This window comes from Gopherus flavomarginatus, chromosome 2 (genome assembly GCF_025201925.1).
Source record: "Gopherus flavomarginatus isolate rGopFla2 chromosome 2, rGopFla2.mat.asm, whole genome shotgun sequence".
Lineage (NCBI taxonomy): Eukaryota > Metazoa > Chordata > Testudines > Testudinidae > Gopherus > Gopherus flavomarginatus.
In genome coordinates, this window is record NC_066618.1 from 140,264,415 (window position 1) to 140,280,456 (window position 16,042).

The window sequence follows — 16,042 nt, forward strand, 5'->3', positions numbered from 1 at the left end:
TCGTAAGTTTTCCTTCTGCAAGTTATCTTGTCCTTCTGCTAAAGGTGCACAGGCCTCATTATTTCTGCTTTAGACCAGTTAGAACTGTTGCAACTGATAACGGCTGTTACACCTGGCCTTTTAGGTCGATTAAAGTTCAAACATGGAGGGACTCTTGTCTGCTGAGGCCTAAAACCAGGAAGGCTCCATACTCTTGTGGCCTTCCACCCTCCTGAGTTACGTAGGGTTATGCTTAGTGACACCAACAAGAGGTATCCAGTTTTCAACTAATAGTAACTCTTATATACTTCAGACTATTTGAGGATTTTTCTTTTCTGGCTAATTTCTTAGATTTGTTATGTTTGAAGTATACCTGCTTATTTGCTCTTGATACAAAATTTATTCTACCAGAAGACAGAACAACCCTTTTAATGTAGAAATATTTATTTAGATATATGTGCTTTTTTATTATACTCCATTTCAGCTTGTCACTTATTTTCTGACTGCAGTACATTATCTTTGTGTCTCTTTGTTTGTTCTTCCTAGGAGAGAAGGTTGCACATGTATATAGTTTACTGCCAAAACAAACCAAAGTCTGAGCACATTGTCTCAGAATACATTGATACATTTTTTGAGGTAAGTCTCAGAGAGTAACATACATTTTCCGGGTGGAAGTTGGGTTTAATTCCAAATTATGAGAGGAGTTCTTTGTTCTTTAATTTTGTTGCTCTCTAAGAAATAGATTAGCCCCGCCACCACTACCCTCAGAAGGGGGCTGCTGGTATTCAAATTTGAGCTAAATTCATTGATACCAAATGAATGAGCTTCACTCTTGGTAGGTCAAGGCAGGTGTTGTTAATGTATTATACTTATTGTTAAACAGTAATGCAGACAGAGGGATGGATTACAATGTGGATGCAAATGTCAAAATTTGATTTTGCTATACAGTATTTTTGAGACTCATCAGAAATTCAGATACTGTAGACAAAACATGAGGTGTTAGGACAAAACCTTTAGCTTAAGGTTTTCTCTTAAAAGTTTGTCATAGTAGCTTATGTTCAGATCTCCTGCCAGTTCTACAGATCAACCTAGAGGGCCTTATATAAGGCAGAAAATTTGACAGTAAAAAAAATAAGTAAACTAAAAAGCAGATGATATGAATTATAAAGGTAATTTCTGTTCATTTTATAATTGGGGTAAAACCTCCTTGAGACACTGATTCTGTACTCGTGATTCTGACAAAAGCACTGTTGAAGTCTGTGAGCATGTTTTATGAATAAACTAAGAATAAAATCCATTCCACCCTCCAGAATGCAGGAGTATTTGAGCTCTAGCTAGGTAGAATGAGTGGCTGTTGAGAAAGTAAAATCTGCCTTTCACTGCCAGGCTATGGGAGTTGTTTGAGGTTGCTGGTCCCCTTGAGGGCTGCTGGTCCTTTTGAGGGTTGCTGTTCCAGCCAGTGAGTTGGAATAGCAGTTTCAGTAATAGCATAGATATTGATGACACTGGATCTGTGGAGAGGTTATTTTAAAGCCTCATCCCTGGTTTATTCCTTTGTGGCCATCAACACAGGATTATGTGGCCTGGGATAGAAATCCTTTCTGCAGCACATAGGACAGGAGGAGTGGGCAAACTTTTTGGCCTGAGGGCCACATTGGGGAATAGAAATTGTATGATGGGCCATGAATGCTCACAAAATTGAGGCTGGGGTTGCGGGCTCTGGGGATGAGGAATTTGAAGTGTAGGAGTGTGCTCAGGGCTGGGACCAAGGGGTTCAGAGGGCGGGAGGGGGATCAGAGCTAGGGCAGGGGTGCAGGAAGGGGGTGCGGGCTCCAGGGTGGGGCTGGGGATGAGAGGTTTGGTGTTCAGGAGGGTGCTCTGGGCTGAGATCAAGGGATTTGGAGAGCAGGAGGGGGATCAGGGCTGGGGTAGGGGGTTGGAGTATGGGGAGAGGCTCAGGGAGTTCAGGCTCCGAGCAGCGCTTACCTCAATTGGCTCGCAGAAGCAGTGGCATGTCCCTTCTCCAGCTCCTATGGGAGGTATGGGCAGGTGGCTCTGCATGCTGCTCCATCTGCAGGTACCACCCCTGCAGCTCACATCAGAGTGCATAGGAGCCGGAGTGAGGTCATGCCACGGCTTCTGGGAGCCGCGTGATGCATCCTCCAACCCAGCACCCCGGCTAGAACGCCAGAGCAGGGCCAAGCCATGTGGTGCAGCTCGCGGGCTGGCTTAAAGCAGCTTGCAGGCCGGAGTTTGCCCACCTCTGATATAGGAAGTGCAAAGGAACTTGTGTAACTGCTTTGCCAGCAGCTCCTTTCCCACATCGTCACAGCCTCTCTGCCCATAGTATCATTCTCTCTCTCCCCATGAAACCACCTTAAGGTCTCAGTTCTACAAATGCGTGAAGCATGTGAGCATTACCGTTGAATTCATGTGCATAAGCTTTTCCAGGTTTGGATCCAAAGTAAGAACTGAAGAACTGGGCCCCATGGTTATAAGAAAAGCTTTGAAAAGGCAGAATTTGCAATACTTTGGGAATAAAGATGATACAAACAAAACAGGAATGGCTTTTAAGGTTGTCACAAGAAAATGAGAAATTAGAGCATAAATTCAAGATAAGGAGCAAAGAATCCTGTGGCATCTTATAGACTAACAGACGTTTTGGAGCATGAGCTTTTGTGAGTGAATACCCACTTTGTCAGATGCATGTAGTGGAAATTTCCAGAGGCAGGTATATATATGCAAGCATTTGACGAAGTGGGTATTCACTCACGAAAGCTCATGCTCCTAAACGTCTGTTAGTCTATAAGGTGCCACAGGATTCTTTGCTGCTTTTACAGATCCAGACTAACACGGCTACGCCTCTGATACTTGACAAATTCAAGGTGAAATTCATTTCTGCTCTCTGCCTTAGCTCCATGACAGTAAAAGTACTGGTCTATATCCAAGTAAAACCAGTAAAATTTAAAGCTAACGCTCTTCATTTTACAACCTTTAGGACTTGAAGCAGCGCCTGGGCCACAGACTTCAGCTTACAGACTTGCTAATAAAACCAGTGCAGAGAATAATGAAATACCAATTGTTACTTAAGGTGAGGTGATGCTGGGTACCCTTTCAGTGGAACAACCTTTGCTAAAGAAGAACAGAAAAATCTTATTACTGTTGGCTTTGGTTTTTGGGTAGTAGAATTGTAAACGGTAAAGGGGCCTCTTTGTACTTGACATAAGCCAGAATTTTTAATACTGTATTTCAGTTTGTTTCCAGACTTGGGTTCACATAGTTCTCTGAATCACAGTAAGCAGCTTGGACCAAATTCTGATACTGTTTAAACCAGTGTAAATCCACATTAACTCTTCAGTGCAGTGGAAGGACTTAAGATTTGCACCTATGTAACTGAAGGCAAAATGTGTTTGATTTTCTTCTGATTTATAATTCCTTTAGCACCTTTTGTCTGAGTGTTTTGGCAAAATGTATTTTTGACCCTTTCTACCAAAGAGGATTGATGACTCAGTAAATGTTCTTGAATGATCCGAAATCAGGTGTGAAGCTTAGCGCTAAAAACATACCTAATGCATGTCAGAAAGAGGCTTTGAAAAATTAAGTATTTTTTTATTTTCTTAAGAGCATCTTTTGGACCATGTAATTCTCACACAAATAGGAGCCAGTTCGGACTTGAGATAATTTCCCCTTTTCTCTTACAGGATTTCCTCAAATACTCTAAAAAAGCTAACCTTGACACAACAGAACTAGAGGTACTTTTGGCATTTTCTTTATTGACTTACATACTTGTGTTCCACACTTCTTTAACTTTCAGTGCAGTGCTTATGAACATGTCGGGTTATATAAAACTACTGTTCTGTTTCAGCTCTAATTGTCCTGCTGATTAAATACACTGAACTATATTGTAAAGGCCCTGCCATGACACGCACAATCCACCACTGGAGAGTTAAATTTTGATTTTCTCTCCTTGGCTTTAACAGAGAGCTGTAGAGGTCATGTGCATAGTACCGAAACGGTGCAACGACATGATGAATGTTGGCCGCCTGCAAGGATTTGATGTAAGTTGGTTTTATTCCTTAAAATGGTGCATACATTTCTGTTCTCCATATGACACATTTCCAGATGAATTTATATTGTATCTGGGATGGCTTATGCATTTCTTACTATCTGGGACACAAATTTTTGCTCCTACTTATTGGTGTTAATGCAAAATGGGAAAGGAGAATCTTAATGTGAGCCCTGCCCAGAGCAGGCCAGCCTGGTACATCGTTTAACCGACCTTCTCAAAAACATGGCCTGTCTTGTCTCTCGCATTGCTTGACTCCTATATGAGTAAAATTGACTCTCAGGAACTACCAGCTTGGGAAATGTTTTCATTATGACATTCTCATTTTGAAATATCTTCTTGCAAGAAGTCAGTCAATTGCATACAAATGATTTAAAAGGGATTTTGAGCGAGTGAGTGCCTTTCTCTCGTGTATCAATCAGTGAACATACATAAAAACTACTCTGAATACTAAAAACCCTTGTAATGAGGTTTTATTTCTTGGAGAGGTTCAGAAAAGTTAACTAATGAATTGAATGAATTTGTTTCTGCTTCTGTTTTTTAGGGTAAAATTGTAGCCCAGGGTAAGCTCCTGCTGCAGGACACATTCCTGGTCACAGACCAGGACACGGGACTTCTGCCACGCTGCAAAGAAAGGCGGGTCTTCCTGTTTGAGCAGATTGTCATATTCAGTGAGCCGCTAGATAAAAAGAAAGGTTTCTCCATGCCGGGATTCTTGTTTAAAAACAGTATCAAGGTAACTGTTTTCTATGAGCATCGTAGGGTTTGTACAGTGGGGTACCAAGGTAATCATTCTCTGGTAATGACCCATCAACTCATGAACCTATGTCTTTACCAGTAAACCTAGAAGAATGGTAGCATTAAGCTCACTACTTAAAACACATGCAAACAATTCTGTGCTCAGCTGTGACAGCACATAAAAATCTTTCCATGCCGGCTTTCAGACGACTTCTGCCTTAAATACAGTAATATAAATGTACTCATTGATATGTCCTATACTAAGGGGCTGTCTCAACTCTGTGTTCACATCTTATCACAGATAATTGCAATACCTGCCCTTACAGTAACATGTCTATATCTTAAAGCTTGAAGGCAGTAACTTGAAAGTATTATTCCCCAAGAAATCTCAGCCCAAACCAAATGTGAATACTTGTCAACAGTACTGAAATCTTGACTAGAACGTCTGTCAAATCACATGACTCGACTTCCACGGGCTGATTCCCTCAAACATTTTTGCCCTGCCTTTAAGCAGTAGTGTGCTGCACAGTTATGTTGGATATGCCCAGCAGTAATTTGACTGGGGTTTCTGAGCAACAGGGTAAATTGGTATGTGCATGGGTTGATCTGAATGGCTGTACTGCGTTCTGGATGCAAACTATGCTTCGTAGTCCTGCTCTGATTTGGCAGCTTGTACTTGTTTGGAAATAGTTGCTTTCTTATAGTGGAATCTTTACAGACTACAGATTAAAGTACAAAACTACTGTAGTATTTTAAATAAAAGGAAGGAGTGAGCAGAGGACTCCACTAAGGGGAATTTCACTGTGCTACAGTGGAATGGATCACATTTGACTTCTGTCTGACCTTGAGTCATAGGTTCTAAAATGCAAGATGCTATTAGTGACTGGGTGAAATCTTAAGTGATGTGACAAGGATGACAAGTATCCATCCTGAATCCTTAGTTTAATTTAATAATTTATTTTACAGTAATCCTGACTACATTAAATAATCATTATCTTAAATGTTTTGAAGACTTTAGAAGCTCAGAGCTCCTGGCTAGGGCTGTTGGTGGTATCTTTGCAATACAATAGATACAATACATTCTCTTTCATTAAGGTGAGTTGTCTTTGCCTGGAGGAAAACGTGGATGGTGATCCGTGTAAATTTGCACTAACATCAAGAACAGGGGATGTCTTGGAGACCTTTGTTTTGCATTCAGCCAGTCCAGGCGTACGCCAACTGTGGATCCATGAAATCAACCAAATTCTGGAAAACCAGCGTAATTTTTTGAATGGTAAATCGTTTGTATTAATCTTTCTGCCCCAGGCTCTGTACTGGATGCCCCAACTACTTGCTCTCTTTCATATTTCATCTGACCTAGTTTAAGTAATACTCCAAAAGATTTCTTTCTTCTGGGGTGGCAGGCCTTTCAGGTGGGGTTGGGGGGGGCATGCCCATTGTTTTCACTTCCCAACAAATGTTTGAACTTGTGTAGGGGGCTGTAATTGACTATTTCCAAGTTCTTTATAGGAAATAATTAAAAATGACTACATCCCTCTGATTGAGGAAATAATGTATCCACTTTAAACAAATGGGAGTTTTTGGAGAGCTAAACCAAAGTGACAGCCTAACATTACAGTATAAATGTATTTCAGTTGCCTTACTTCATCGGTTTTTCAACAGCATTTAGTACTGTAACATTTAGTGTCACTAGGAGAAAGCTAGGAAAAGCTTGTAATTGCCACAGATCTCAAAAGTGACTGTTCGCTGATCTTCACGTTAATGTTTCTAGCTTTGAATCACTCATTCTTCTTCAGCATAGATTTTTTTTCACTGTGAAAGAACTGGTTTAAAAATCACGTAAGACGACATGTTGGAAACGGGATGTGGTAGTTAGAGCACAGGACTGGGATCTGGGAGTTGTAGCAGGTATTTACAACTAAGCTACTGACTCGTGACCTAGGAGAAATTGCTTAACCTCTGCCGCAGCTTCCCCGTCTATTTTGGGAATATAATCTTACCCACCAACCTGCCTTGCAGGGATGTCATGAAGCATTAATGTCTGTAAAGCATTTTGAGGTCAGTGGGTTAAAGGTGTAGTGTAAGAATAAAGTTTGTTTGTGATCAAACTTTAAGGTTGTATTAAATATATCCAGCTTTAACCTGCCCTCTTCTCGCTCCCTCTGCTCCCTCACCTGTTTTTAAATTGCAGCCTTGACATCACCAATTGAGTATCAGAAGAATCACAGTAGCGGTGGTGGTGGCAGCAGCAACAGCAGCGGCCCCAGCAGCTGTAGCGGAATTACCAGCTCCAGCCGTAGCAGGCCCTCCCGGATCCCCCAGCCTGTCAGACACCATTCCCCAGTCCTGGTCTCCTCTGCAGCCTCCGTCCAAGCAGAGGCAGACAAGATGTCAGGTATGTCCATTCATAATTCCTCCCTGCCACCCCACAGCACATCCCTAGAGACTGGCCTCAGCCAGCCAGCCAGGCACCCTCCCATTGCAGAACCGGATGGTCCTGAGAAAGAAGCTGAGCAGATTCCCAAGATGAAAGTTATTGAGAGCCCCAGGAAGACAGCTGGAAACGTTTCTGGGTCAGCAGACGGAGCCCAGAAAGAATTGCGTGGGAGCTCGGAGGACAATCGCTCAAGGAGCAGCATAGGATCTCTGACGCTGGGGAAGCCAAGGCCAGGAGCCATCTCTCCAATGAACTCTCCTCTCTCAACGACTTTCCCTTCTCCTTTTGGCAAGGAAACCTTTCCACCCAGCAGTCCCCTGCAAAAGGGCTCCTTTTGGAGCTCCATCCCAGCATCCCCTGCCAGCCGCCCTGGCTCCTTCACTTTCCCTGGGGACAATGACTCCCTCCAGCGCCAGGTTCACCGCCACTCTTCACACAGCAAGGACACAGACCGCATGAGCACATGCTCCTCGACCAGCGAGCAGTCAGTTCACTCCACCCAAAGTAATGGGGTAAGAGCGGAGCACCTCTGTCCTGCGAGCTCTTCTAAAACCTTCCCATGCTCCCCTTCTGTGCGTTACCATCACTCTCCATACTAACTTCTGGCTCTCCAGTGCTGCACTGCTCTGAAATAATCAACTGTTCCAATATCTTCTCTACACAAACAAAGAGAATATATATTCTATGTCTGTGTGTGTATGCATGAAACTGACTGGTGATATGTATACAGACACAACACAACTGCTAACAAGTTGCGACTTCCACCTCTGCTGAAAACATAAATCACTAGTCTGATTCCTACTAACTCGCTCTCCTTGCATTTTTGTCTCTAATCCGAAGGCAGATAATTAACATGCTTAATTTGATAACCACATGGCCTCTGTGTGCCACCAACAGCATTTTTTGAATTTCTGGTTGGCCAATTGCCTTGGGGCTTTTGCCCCCCACACACATCCATCCCTTTTTTGGTTTTTCCTATATTGTTTTGACTTTGGTCAGGGATCCACATCATGCTCCCTGGGCTGCCTTATTTTACTCCTTTCAGCCTTAATTGAACTGCAGCATTCTTTTCACTCATCTTTAAATCCCATATCAAGTCAGTGAAGCTTCCAAGTATCAACTGAAAACACACAAGCACACAAACCAAAAAAAACCCTTATCACTGTCAGCCCCCAAAAAGTTAGAAAGTGGAAATATTCACTCCACGCTTTTATTCCCCTATGTAAAAGAAACTGTGTTAGGGCATCTGGAGATTCAACCTTTTAGTCTGCACTTTTTTGTGTGTGGGGAAAAAAGGGTTAACAGAATCCATATTCTCTGCTGATGTCCACCAGGAAACGCAACATAGTGGTCATGGGGCATGTGCAAATTTAATGCACAACAAATGAATGTAACTCACTGTGAATGTGATAGGCATGTCACCATGCCTTTCACCAGCATTTGGGTTTCCCTCACTAAGTGTTGTATTCACAAGTGTTCGTTTTTTCAGTACCTGTCACTGCTCCTACACAATACCAATTGCAAATCACCTAACCAATTGCCAATACTTTTTTAAATGCATGCACTTCTTGGTAGAATTGTTTACCATATAGAACTCTCTTGTGATGTTTTAGTTATTACACTTACCTTTGTAATAGCCTTAGAGGAAAAAAATTGTGCTTTGCATGTATTCTTTTTTATTTGATCTGGTCTCCTTTCTAATTTTCATTTGGTTTGGCTTTGTCTTGCCTTTATCTTTTTCTTTAGTCTAGCAGAATGTTATGTTAATGTGATATCTAGGGTAAATAGATGTCTTTTCAATAAATGAATAGCACGTTAATAAGATTTTTATTTATACTAAAGTGATAAACACCAATTTCTTCTGTCATTCCCATATAAGGTTTTAAATCAATTATTAAAATTCCATTTTTTGAACAGGGACATTCATGCAAACTTGAAAGGGAGGCCATAATTTCTGTGTTTGCTTTCTACAATAGCCAACAGTATCTGAATATGCCTTCTCCCTCACAACTCACCTTCTCTTTTAGCTTGATTATAGAGGTAGGTCTTAATTTTACATGTATAATGTCACTTTTTGTTGTCATACAAGGTGATGTCACATATTTTAACTTAGTGACTTCACTCTGTGATCTACTAATTGGAGAAAATGAGCTGTGAAGGTTTGTCCTTAAATTTGATGTATTCATTTGTGAATGTGTGTTTGTACCTATTTACACACACTCATATAGATGTAGTTAAATTATATGTGTAAAAATATACATACACATGCACTCACGTAGGCATGTGTTTCTGTTTCATAAATGAAAAGGGGGAAACCCTGAAAAACACATGAAATGAACCTTCTAGTCTGGCTTTTGTGAAAGCTATGAGAAACACCTATTCAAAACATAGAAGATTTCTACTTTGTCAAGTATGTGGAAATAATTCTTGATTAAGTTTTTACGGTACACAGTGCTTGGATTATGGGGAGAAAGTAGGGGGGACATGGTACTTTGTAGGTTTTCCCTTCTTGGACTAGATTGCTGTGCAGTTTCCCTGACAGTGCTAGCAGTTTGCGCGTAGTTCTGGTGGGATGATTCACATGTTTGGAACGTTAAAATTAATGGTTATAACATATTTAGGAAGGCGCAAACAGGCAAAAGGAGACTGAGAGTGACACTTTGTCAAAAATGGCGTTACCTGTTTCTGAGTCACTGATAACACAAGAGAAAATGATCTTGAATGCTCATGAAGCAATGTCTTATCAGATAAAGCACAAGATGGGGTATCAGTTGGTGTCTGCTTCAGACCCTCAAACAGGATGGCCGGCTTCTTGCACATCCATTTATAATGGATAGGAAAAAAAGCTGCATGATCATGAGGACTTCAGTTTAAGTGACATATTCTGGAGGTGTCTTGCTGTCAGTATTAAAACATCCCTGGAATTTCTGAATAATATGACAGTCTCCTAACTCAAAAAGTGTTGCATCCAACATGGGGGAATTCTATATTAGACCTCTTCTTGACAAATAAAGAGGAACTGATCACAGAACTAAAAATTAGAGGTAACTTAGATACAAATGATCATGACTTGATCACATTTATAATGTGCAAACAGAATTAAGTCCAGATCACTAATAAATGTGTACTTAATGCTTTAATAGTCCCAGTTTCACAACGCTGAAAACAATTACAAGCCAAATCAGCTGGGAGGCAGAATTTAATCAGAAATATGTGAATGATAATTGGGAATTGTTTAAGAACATGTAACTAGATTCCCATATTGGTTAAAAAGAAAAAAGAAACTATCTGGTGCAGAAGGGGAGTGAAGGCAGCTATAAAAATTTAAAAATAATATATAGCAAATGGAAGAAAGGGGAAGTTGATAGTAATGAATATAAATCAGAAATTAGGAATTACAGAAGATTGCTAAGGGAAGGAAAGGGACACAAGGAGAAATCTATGGCCAGCAGAGTTGAGGATGATAACTAGGTAACCTTGAGTAGTAGTAGAGAGATCATTTTAATTCTGTTCTTTCCACTGGTGCAGCCGCTGCCAGAAAGCAATTCAAGGATGTTGATAAAATGGAAAGAGTTTACAGAAAAGTCACAAGAATTGTTAAAAGGTCAGAAAATATGCTGATAGTGATAGTCTCAAGGGACTCTATTTAGTTTAACAAAGAGAAGGTTTGAGGGGTGACTTGATTACAGTCTGTATGTACCTTCATGGGGAGCCAATATTTGATAATTGTCTCTTCAGTCTAGCAGAGAAAAGTATAATACAGTTCATGACTGGAAGCTGAAGCTAAACAAATTCAGAATGGATTTAAGGCGTACATTTTTAACAATGAGGGAAGCTAACATTTGGAACAATTTACCAGGGTTTTGGTGGATTCTCAGTCATGGACAATTTTTAAATTAACATTGGATGTTTTTCGAAATTATATGCTCTATAGAAATTTCCTAGTATCAGAGGGGTAGCTGTGTTAGTCTGGATCTGTAAAAGCAGCAAAGAATCCTGTGGCACCGTATAGACTAACAGACGTTTTGGAGCATGAGCTTTCGTGGGTGAATACCCACTTCGTTGGATGCATCCGACAAAGTGGGTATTCACCCACGAAAGCTCATGCTCCAAAACGTCTGTTAGTCTATAAGGTGCTACAGGATTCTTTGCTGCTTTTACAGAAATTTCCTAGAAATTATTCTGGGAAAGTTCTCTGGCCTGTGTTCCATGGATGATCATAATGGTCCCTTGTGGCCTTGGAATCTATGAATCTGACCATGTTGGAAATTTATGGATGCTCCCTACTGGGGCTGCATTTGTGCTAATATATTGACTTGCCTGGAAATTAGATGAATCTCCCTGCCTTCATAGATGTGATGGGCACATTCCTAGGCTGGCATAAAAATTTGAAGATGCTCCCTACTGGTATTAAGGAAGCTGCTAGCAGAATTTGTATGTGCTGATGCGCCCTTTCCCTGGCTGGCTGGCTGTGCACACTCCCAGGCCAGGCAGGCAGTTTGCAGATGCTCCCTCCTCAGACGTGCTGTTTACAGGGACCATTGACCCTCCCTAGGGTGAGAGAGTGAACGTGGGTTCTTTTTGTCTTGAGTATTGTTAACTGTCATACAAAGTCGTTAACTGGAATTTAGTTAATTATCTTATTGGGGTATGCAGCCCAGAATAAAATCCTGTTCCCTCACCCAGAGCTGTTTGCACTCTGTCATGATACTGGGAGTGAAATGCAGTACATACTTACTTTAATCACCGGAGCAGTATTACAGGTAATACTAAGATATTTAAGTAGTGTCTAAAGACCCCACTATGCTTGGTACTGTGCCAACACATAATCAGAGAGAGTTCCTACCTCTAATAACTTGAATTCAAAATAGACGAGACACACACAAAAGTGTGAAGAGAAACAGCAGCACTGAAAGATGTGGTGACATGCTCACAGTCGCACAGCTAGTAGATGGAAGAGCCAGGAATAGAACTCCCAGCCCAGTGCACTGTGCGTGGGGCCATGCTGCCTACAATGATAACTCAGAATATACATCAGGAGTAGTTGTGTTGAGTAAGAAGGTGCCATTCGAGCAGGCTTTACTCTTCTGACCATGACGTATTAAACACGGGGCCAAACTATCATTTACACTGGTGTAAATCTGAAGAAACTTAATATTGATGTAACTGAGTAGATTGTGGCCCATTTTCTTTTCATTTTTACTTACAGGTGAAAATGAAATTTCCTTATTTCTGGACATAAACTGCTTATATTGATGATCAGCTAGGAGTGGCTTAATAATGGGGAGACAGTTGAATTCTTGCCCTCTCTACTGACATTGCCAGCACAGGGTGCATTTTCTGTTGGGGACTTTTCACCATCAGCTTAATGTCTTTGGGCTATTGACCAGCCATTGGGTGGTGGTAGTGATAATAGTCATTGACTTAAGATATATTCAGAGCAGCAACACTTAACGCCACATTATTATTCTCTGGAATCATCCAGTCCCCCAGTTTACAGGTTGGTTTACTTTTAACTCCTTTCTAAGGGAACTGGATGGTTCAGGGCCAAGCTGTATGAAGTTGGTTTGTTAGTCTCATGAGAAATTGTATGTTGACTTCCATTAAACTTCAGAAGCAAGCATAAGGTAGTCATGAGGAAATAGCAAATCTGATTTTTCAGGTGGGACCACTGTCAGGACAGGTAACTTTTCTTGGCTGAAAAACTTTGATAGTGTGATTTACATCATCTGAGTTATTGATCAGTCATTATATTTGTTGCCAATGCTTATTAAGGAGAAAGGCAAAAAAAATCAGGTATACCCATACAATATTGAGTCCATGCTTGTAACTACATGTGCTTCTAATGGTTGTACTTACTGATAGAATATGAGAAAAAGTATAGCTATAAATGGGTCAATTAATGCTCTATTTTTCCAGGAAGGGGGGTTGCAAGGAAGAGGGTTTTTAAAAAAAAAACAAAAAAAAAACAAAAAAAAAAACCTAATAAGTAGGTAATTTATCTCATCCTACACATTTAAAAATAAATAATAAAAAACCCATACACACTAAACTATCAGAGGGGTAGCCGTGTTAGTCTGTATCCACACAAACATCGAGGAGTCCAGTGGCACCTTAAAGTCTAACAGATTTATTTGGGCATAAGCTTTCGTGGGTAAAAAACCCACTTCTTCAGATGCCTGGAGTGGATGCATGCATTTGAAGAAGTGGGTTTTTTACCCACAAAAGCATATGCCCAAATAAATCTGTTAGACTTTAAAAACGAAACTGGCAAGCATTAATGTTTTAGAGAAACAATAACAAAAGCCAAATCATTTTGCCCTTTTGTGTCTTATTATATGTAATAGGCAAGATTGAGTTAGTGTCCTAAGATCCAACAAATGAAGCAAGGTGAGAATGATCATCTGCTTCAATGCTAAATTTCCCAGCTTTCATTCGCTTGGGTCCTAGCCTTAATTTTTGGTCACTTACAAATTGTGATTTATAATGCCTCGTAATGGATAATCCCATATACTGTAGTTTGCTTTTGTAGGTAGTAAAAGGGGATGTCATGAAGCTTCAATAAAACTGGGATCCATAGAATAATAAAAGTAACAAATGTGGAGGGGGGACATCTCCACTTCTTCACCAGCTTTCTGTAATGGCAATTGATAGTATATTTTATTTGTGTAAATGACAAAGATACAGTAGACCAGGCATGTGCAAAAAGAAGGATAAGCTCCTTGGACTACACATTGTTTAGTGTCACAGTACAATGTAATTTTAAGTGTCCTCTGTGTGAGCTCTAAACTTGATCCCATTTTTTCCCCTCCCTTCTCTGTCCCTACCCCATTAATACTACAGAGTGAAAGTAGCAGCAGTAGCAATATCTCCACCATGCTGGTGACACACGATTACACGGCAGTGAAGGAGGATGAGATAAATGTCTACCAAGGAGAGGTCGTGCAAATTCTAGCCAGCAACCAACAGAACATGTTTTTGGTGTTCAGAGCCGCCACTGACCAGTGCCCTGCAGCCGAGGGCTGGATTCCCGGCTATGTCTTGGGACATACCAGTGCAGTCATCATTGACAACCACGATGGAACAATCAAGTGAGTGTCTTCAGAAGAGAAGAGGTTTTGCACATGTTTTATGTTACTTGAGCATTTTGTAAAAAGGTTTACAATTAAATCAGGATTTGAGCCTTCTAAACTAAAAGTTTATGTGAACTTCCAGAAGGAAATGGACATCATGTGTGATGAAGTCCTGGAAGATATCTGGTGTGTCTTGGTGTCTGTAAAACTGATTTATAGGTTGGATATTTGCTATGATAGAAATGTTTAAGAAACCAAGCAAGTATTTTCTTTATTACAAATGCTGTTGAGCTTTCCTGAAATGATACCTAATGTTATTGAGAGAAGGCTAATTGTGCACTCAAACTTAACCTTTCCCATAATAAAAGAATCAAGAGAGCTGAAATGGAAATTAAGGCAAACTTTAAATGGAATAATTTATTAAGGATTAGGCATTTCTATTAAGAAGAATAAAAAACTGTATTTATACCAATAAAGATGAGATTATTGGGACTGCTAGTTCTTATGCTTTAAAGGACAAAGGTGGTTGTTAGCATGAAAGTATATTTCTCGCCATACTGTAGTATTGGAAAATTGGATAATTTATGGGGAGTCTGTTTGTATCTGAAACATTTGTCATTGGTCAGTGTTGGAGACATAGGCGCTGAATCCATGGGTGCTCCACCCCTGGAGCACCCACAGGGAAAAAATGGCAGGTGCTGAGCAGCCACCGGCAACCCACCAATAGCTCCCCCAGCACCTCTGGCCCACAAGTGGGCTCCACAAATCAGTGCTTCCCGCCTGCCATGGACAGCTGTTTCATGGTGTTTAGGAGGCTGAGGGGAAGGAGCAAGGACGTGGCGCACTCGAGTGGGGGTGGAGCCAGGGTCAGGTACCCCCCATCACTTTGAAAAGTCGGTGCCTGTGGTTGGAGACAGGACTTATGGGCCATTGCTGTGTTTGACTGACAGTTTCCATGATTTTATGAAAGGCTTAGCTTCATGGGTAAGATTCCATACATTACAATGCTTCTCATTGATCCTTTCATTTTGGCTACAGTTTTAAATGAAAGCAAAATGTTTCTTGTACTTACCCTGCATCCTTTAATTTTGTGCAGAAATACACTGAGATCAAAATTGATACTTTTAGCATGAAAGGGTCACCAGGAAATCTAAGATTTCTTGAAGATATTTTATGAGTTTCCTTTACAGCTCCCATACTCAACAGGACTGGACTCTGCAATCTTTTCTCTTAGATATTTACATACATTAAAATTTTCCAATGCAAGTGAAGTTAAACAGCACAATACCCTGCTGAGGGCTCAAAAGAGTTGAACAAAACGTTAATGTTCTGCCTTCAGGAAGTCAACATCTTGGCACACAGCACTCCGTTTAAGGAAGAAATCTGAGAAAAAAGATAAAGACGGCAAAAGGGAAGGCAAGCTAGAAAATGGTTATCGCAAATCCCGAGAAGGACTTGCCAACAAGGTTTCCGTGAAGGTAAATGCTACAAGGATATGATATTTCAAAAATGATCCTGTGGGGGTAAGTTAAAATAATAGGTCAAATTCGTCTCTTGTGTAACAGCGTTGGTCTGAGTGGTATTAGACCAAGGAGGAATTTGGCTCAGGTATGTGTGGTTCTTGATGTTGTTTCTCCAAATTCAGAGCATGTAGAAGTGATCCTCCAGTTTGAGGCTGTGATGCCGTTCCAAAGTGAATATGGGGAGATTGGTATGGGGGCCAGAACACTGAGTTGCAGCTGCTTCTGT

The 16,042-nt window shown here is 40.8% G+C and overlaps 1 protein-coding gene across 4 annotated transcripts in view; it reads left to right on the plus strand.

Moving 5' to 3' along the window:
• TRIO (trio Rho guanine nucleotide exchange factor) overlaps positions 1-16,042 on the plus strand; it is a 441,700-nt gene that overhangs the window by 394,018 nt on the left and 31,640 nt on the right. For 2 of the 4 annotated variants that reach the window (XM_050937381.1, XM_050937380.1), the window contains exons 42-50: positions 526-615; positions 2,978-3,070; positions 3,681-3,731; positions 3,960-4,037; positions 4,590-4,781; positions 5,879-6,056; positions 6,975-7,732; positions 14,064-14,311; positions 15,633-15,771. In XM_050937381.1, the coding sequence (XP_050793338.1) occupies positions 526-615; positions 2,978-3,070; positions 3,681-3,731; positions 3,960-4,037; positions 4,590-4,781; positions 5,879-6,056; positions 6,975-7,732; positions 14,064-14,311; positions 15,633-15,771 (1,827 nt within the window). The other 2 variants (XM_050937382.1, XM_050937383.1) reach the window with 2 other exon arrangements.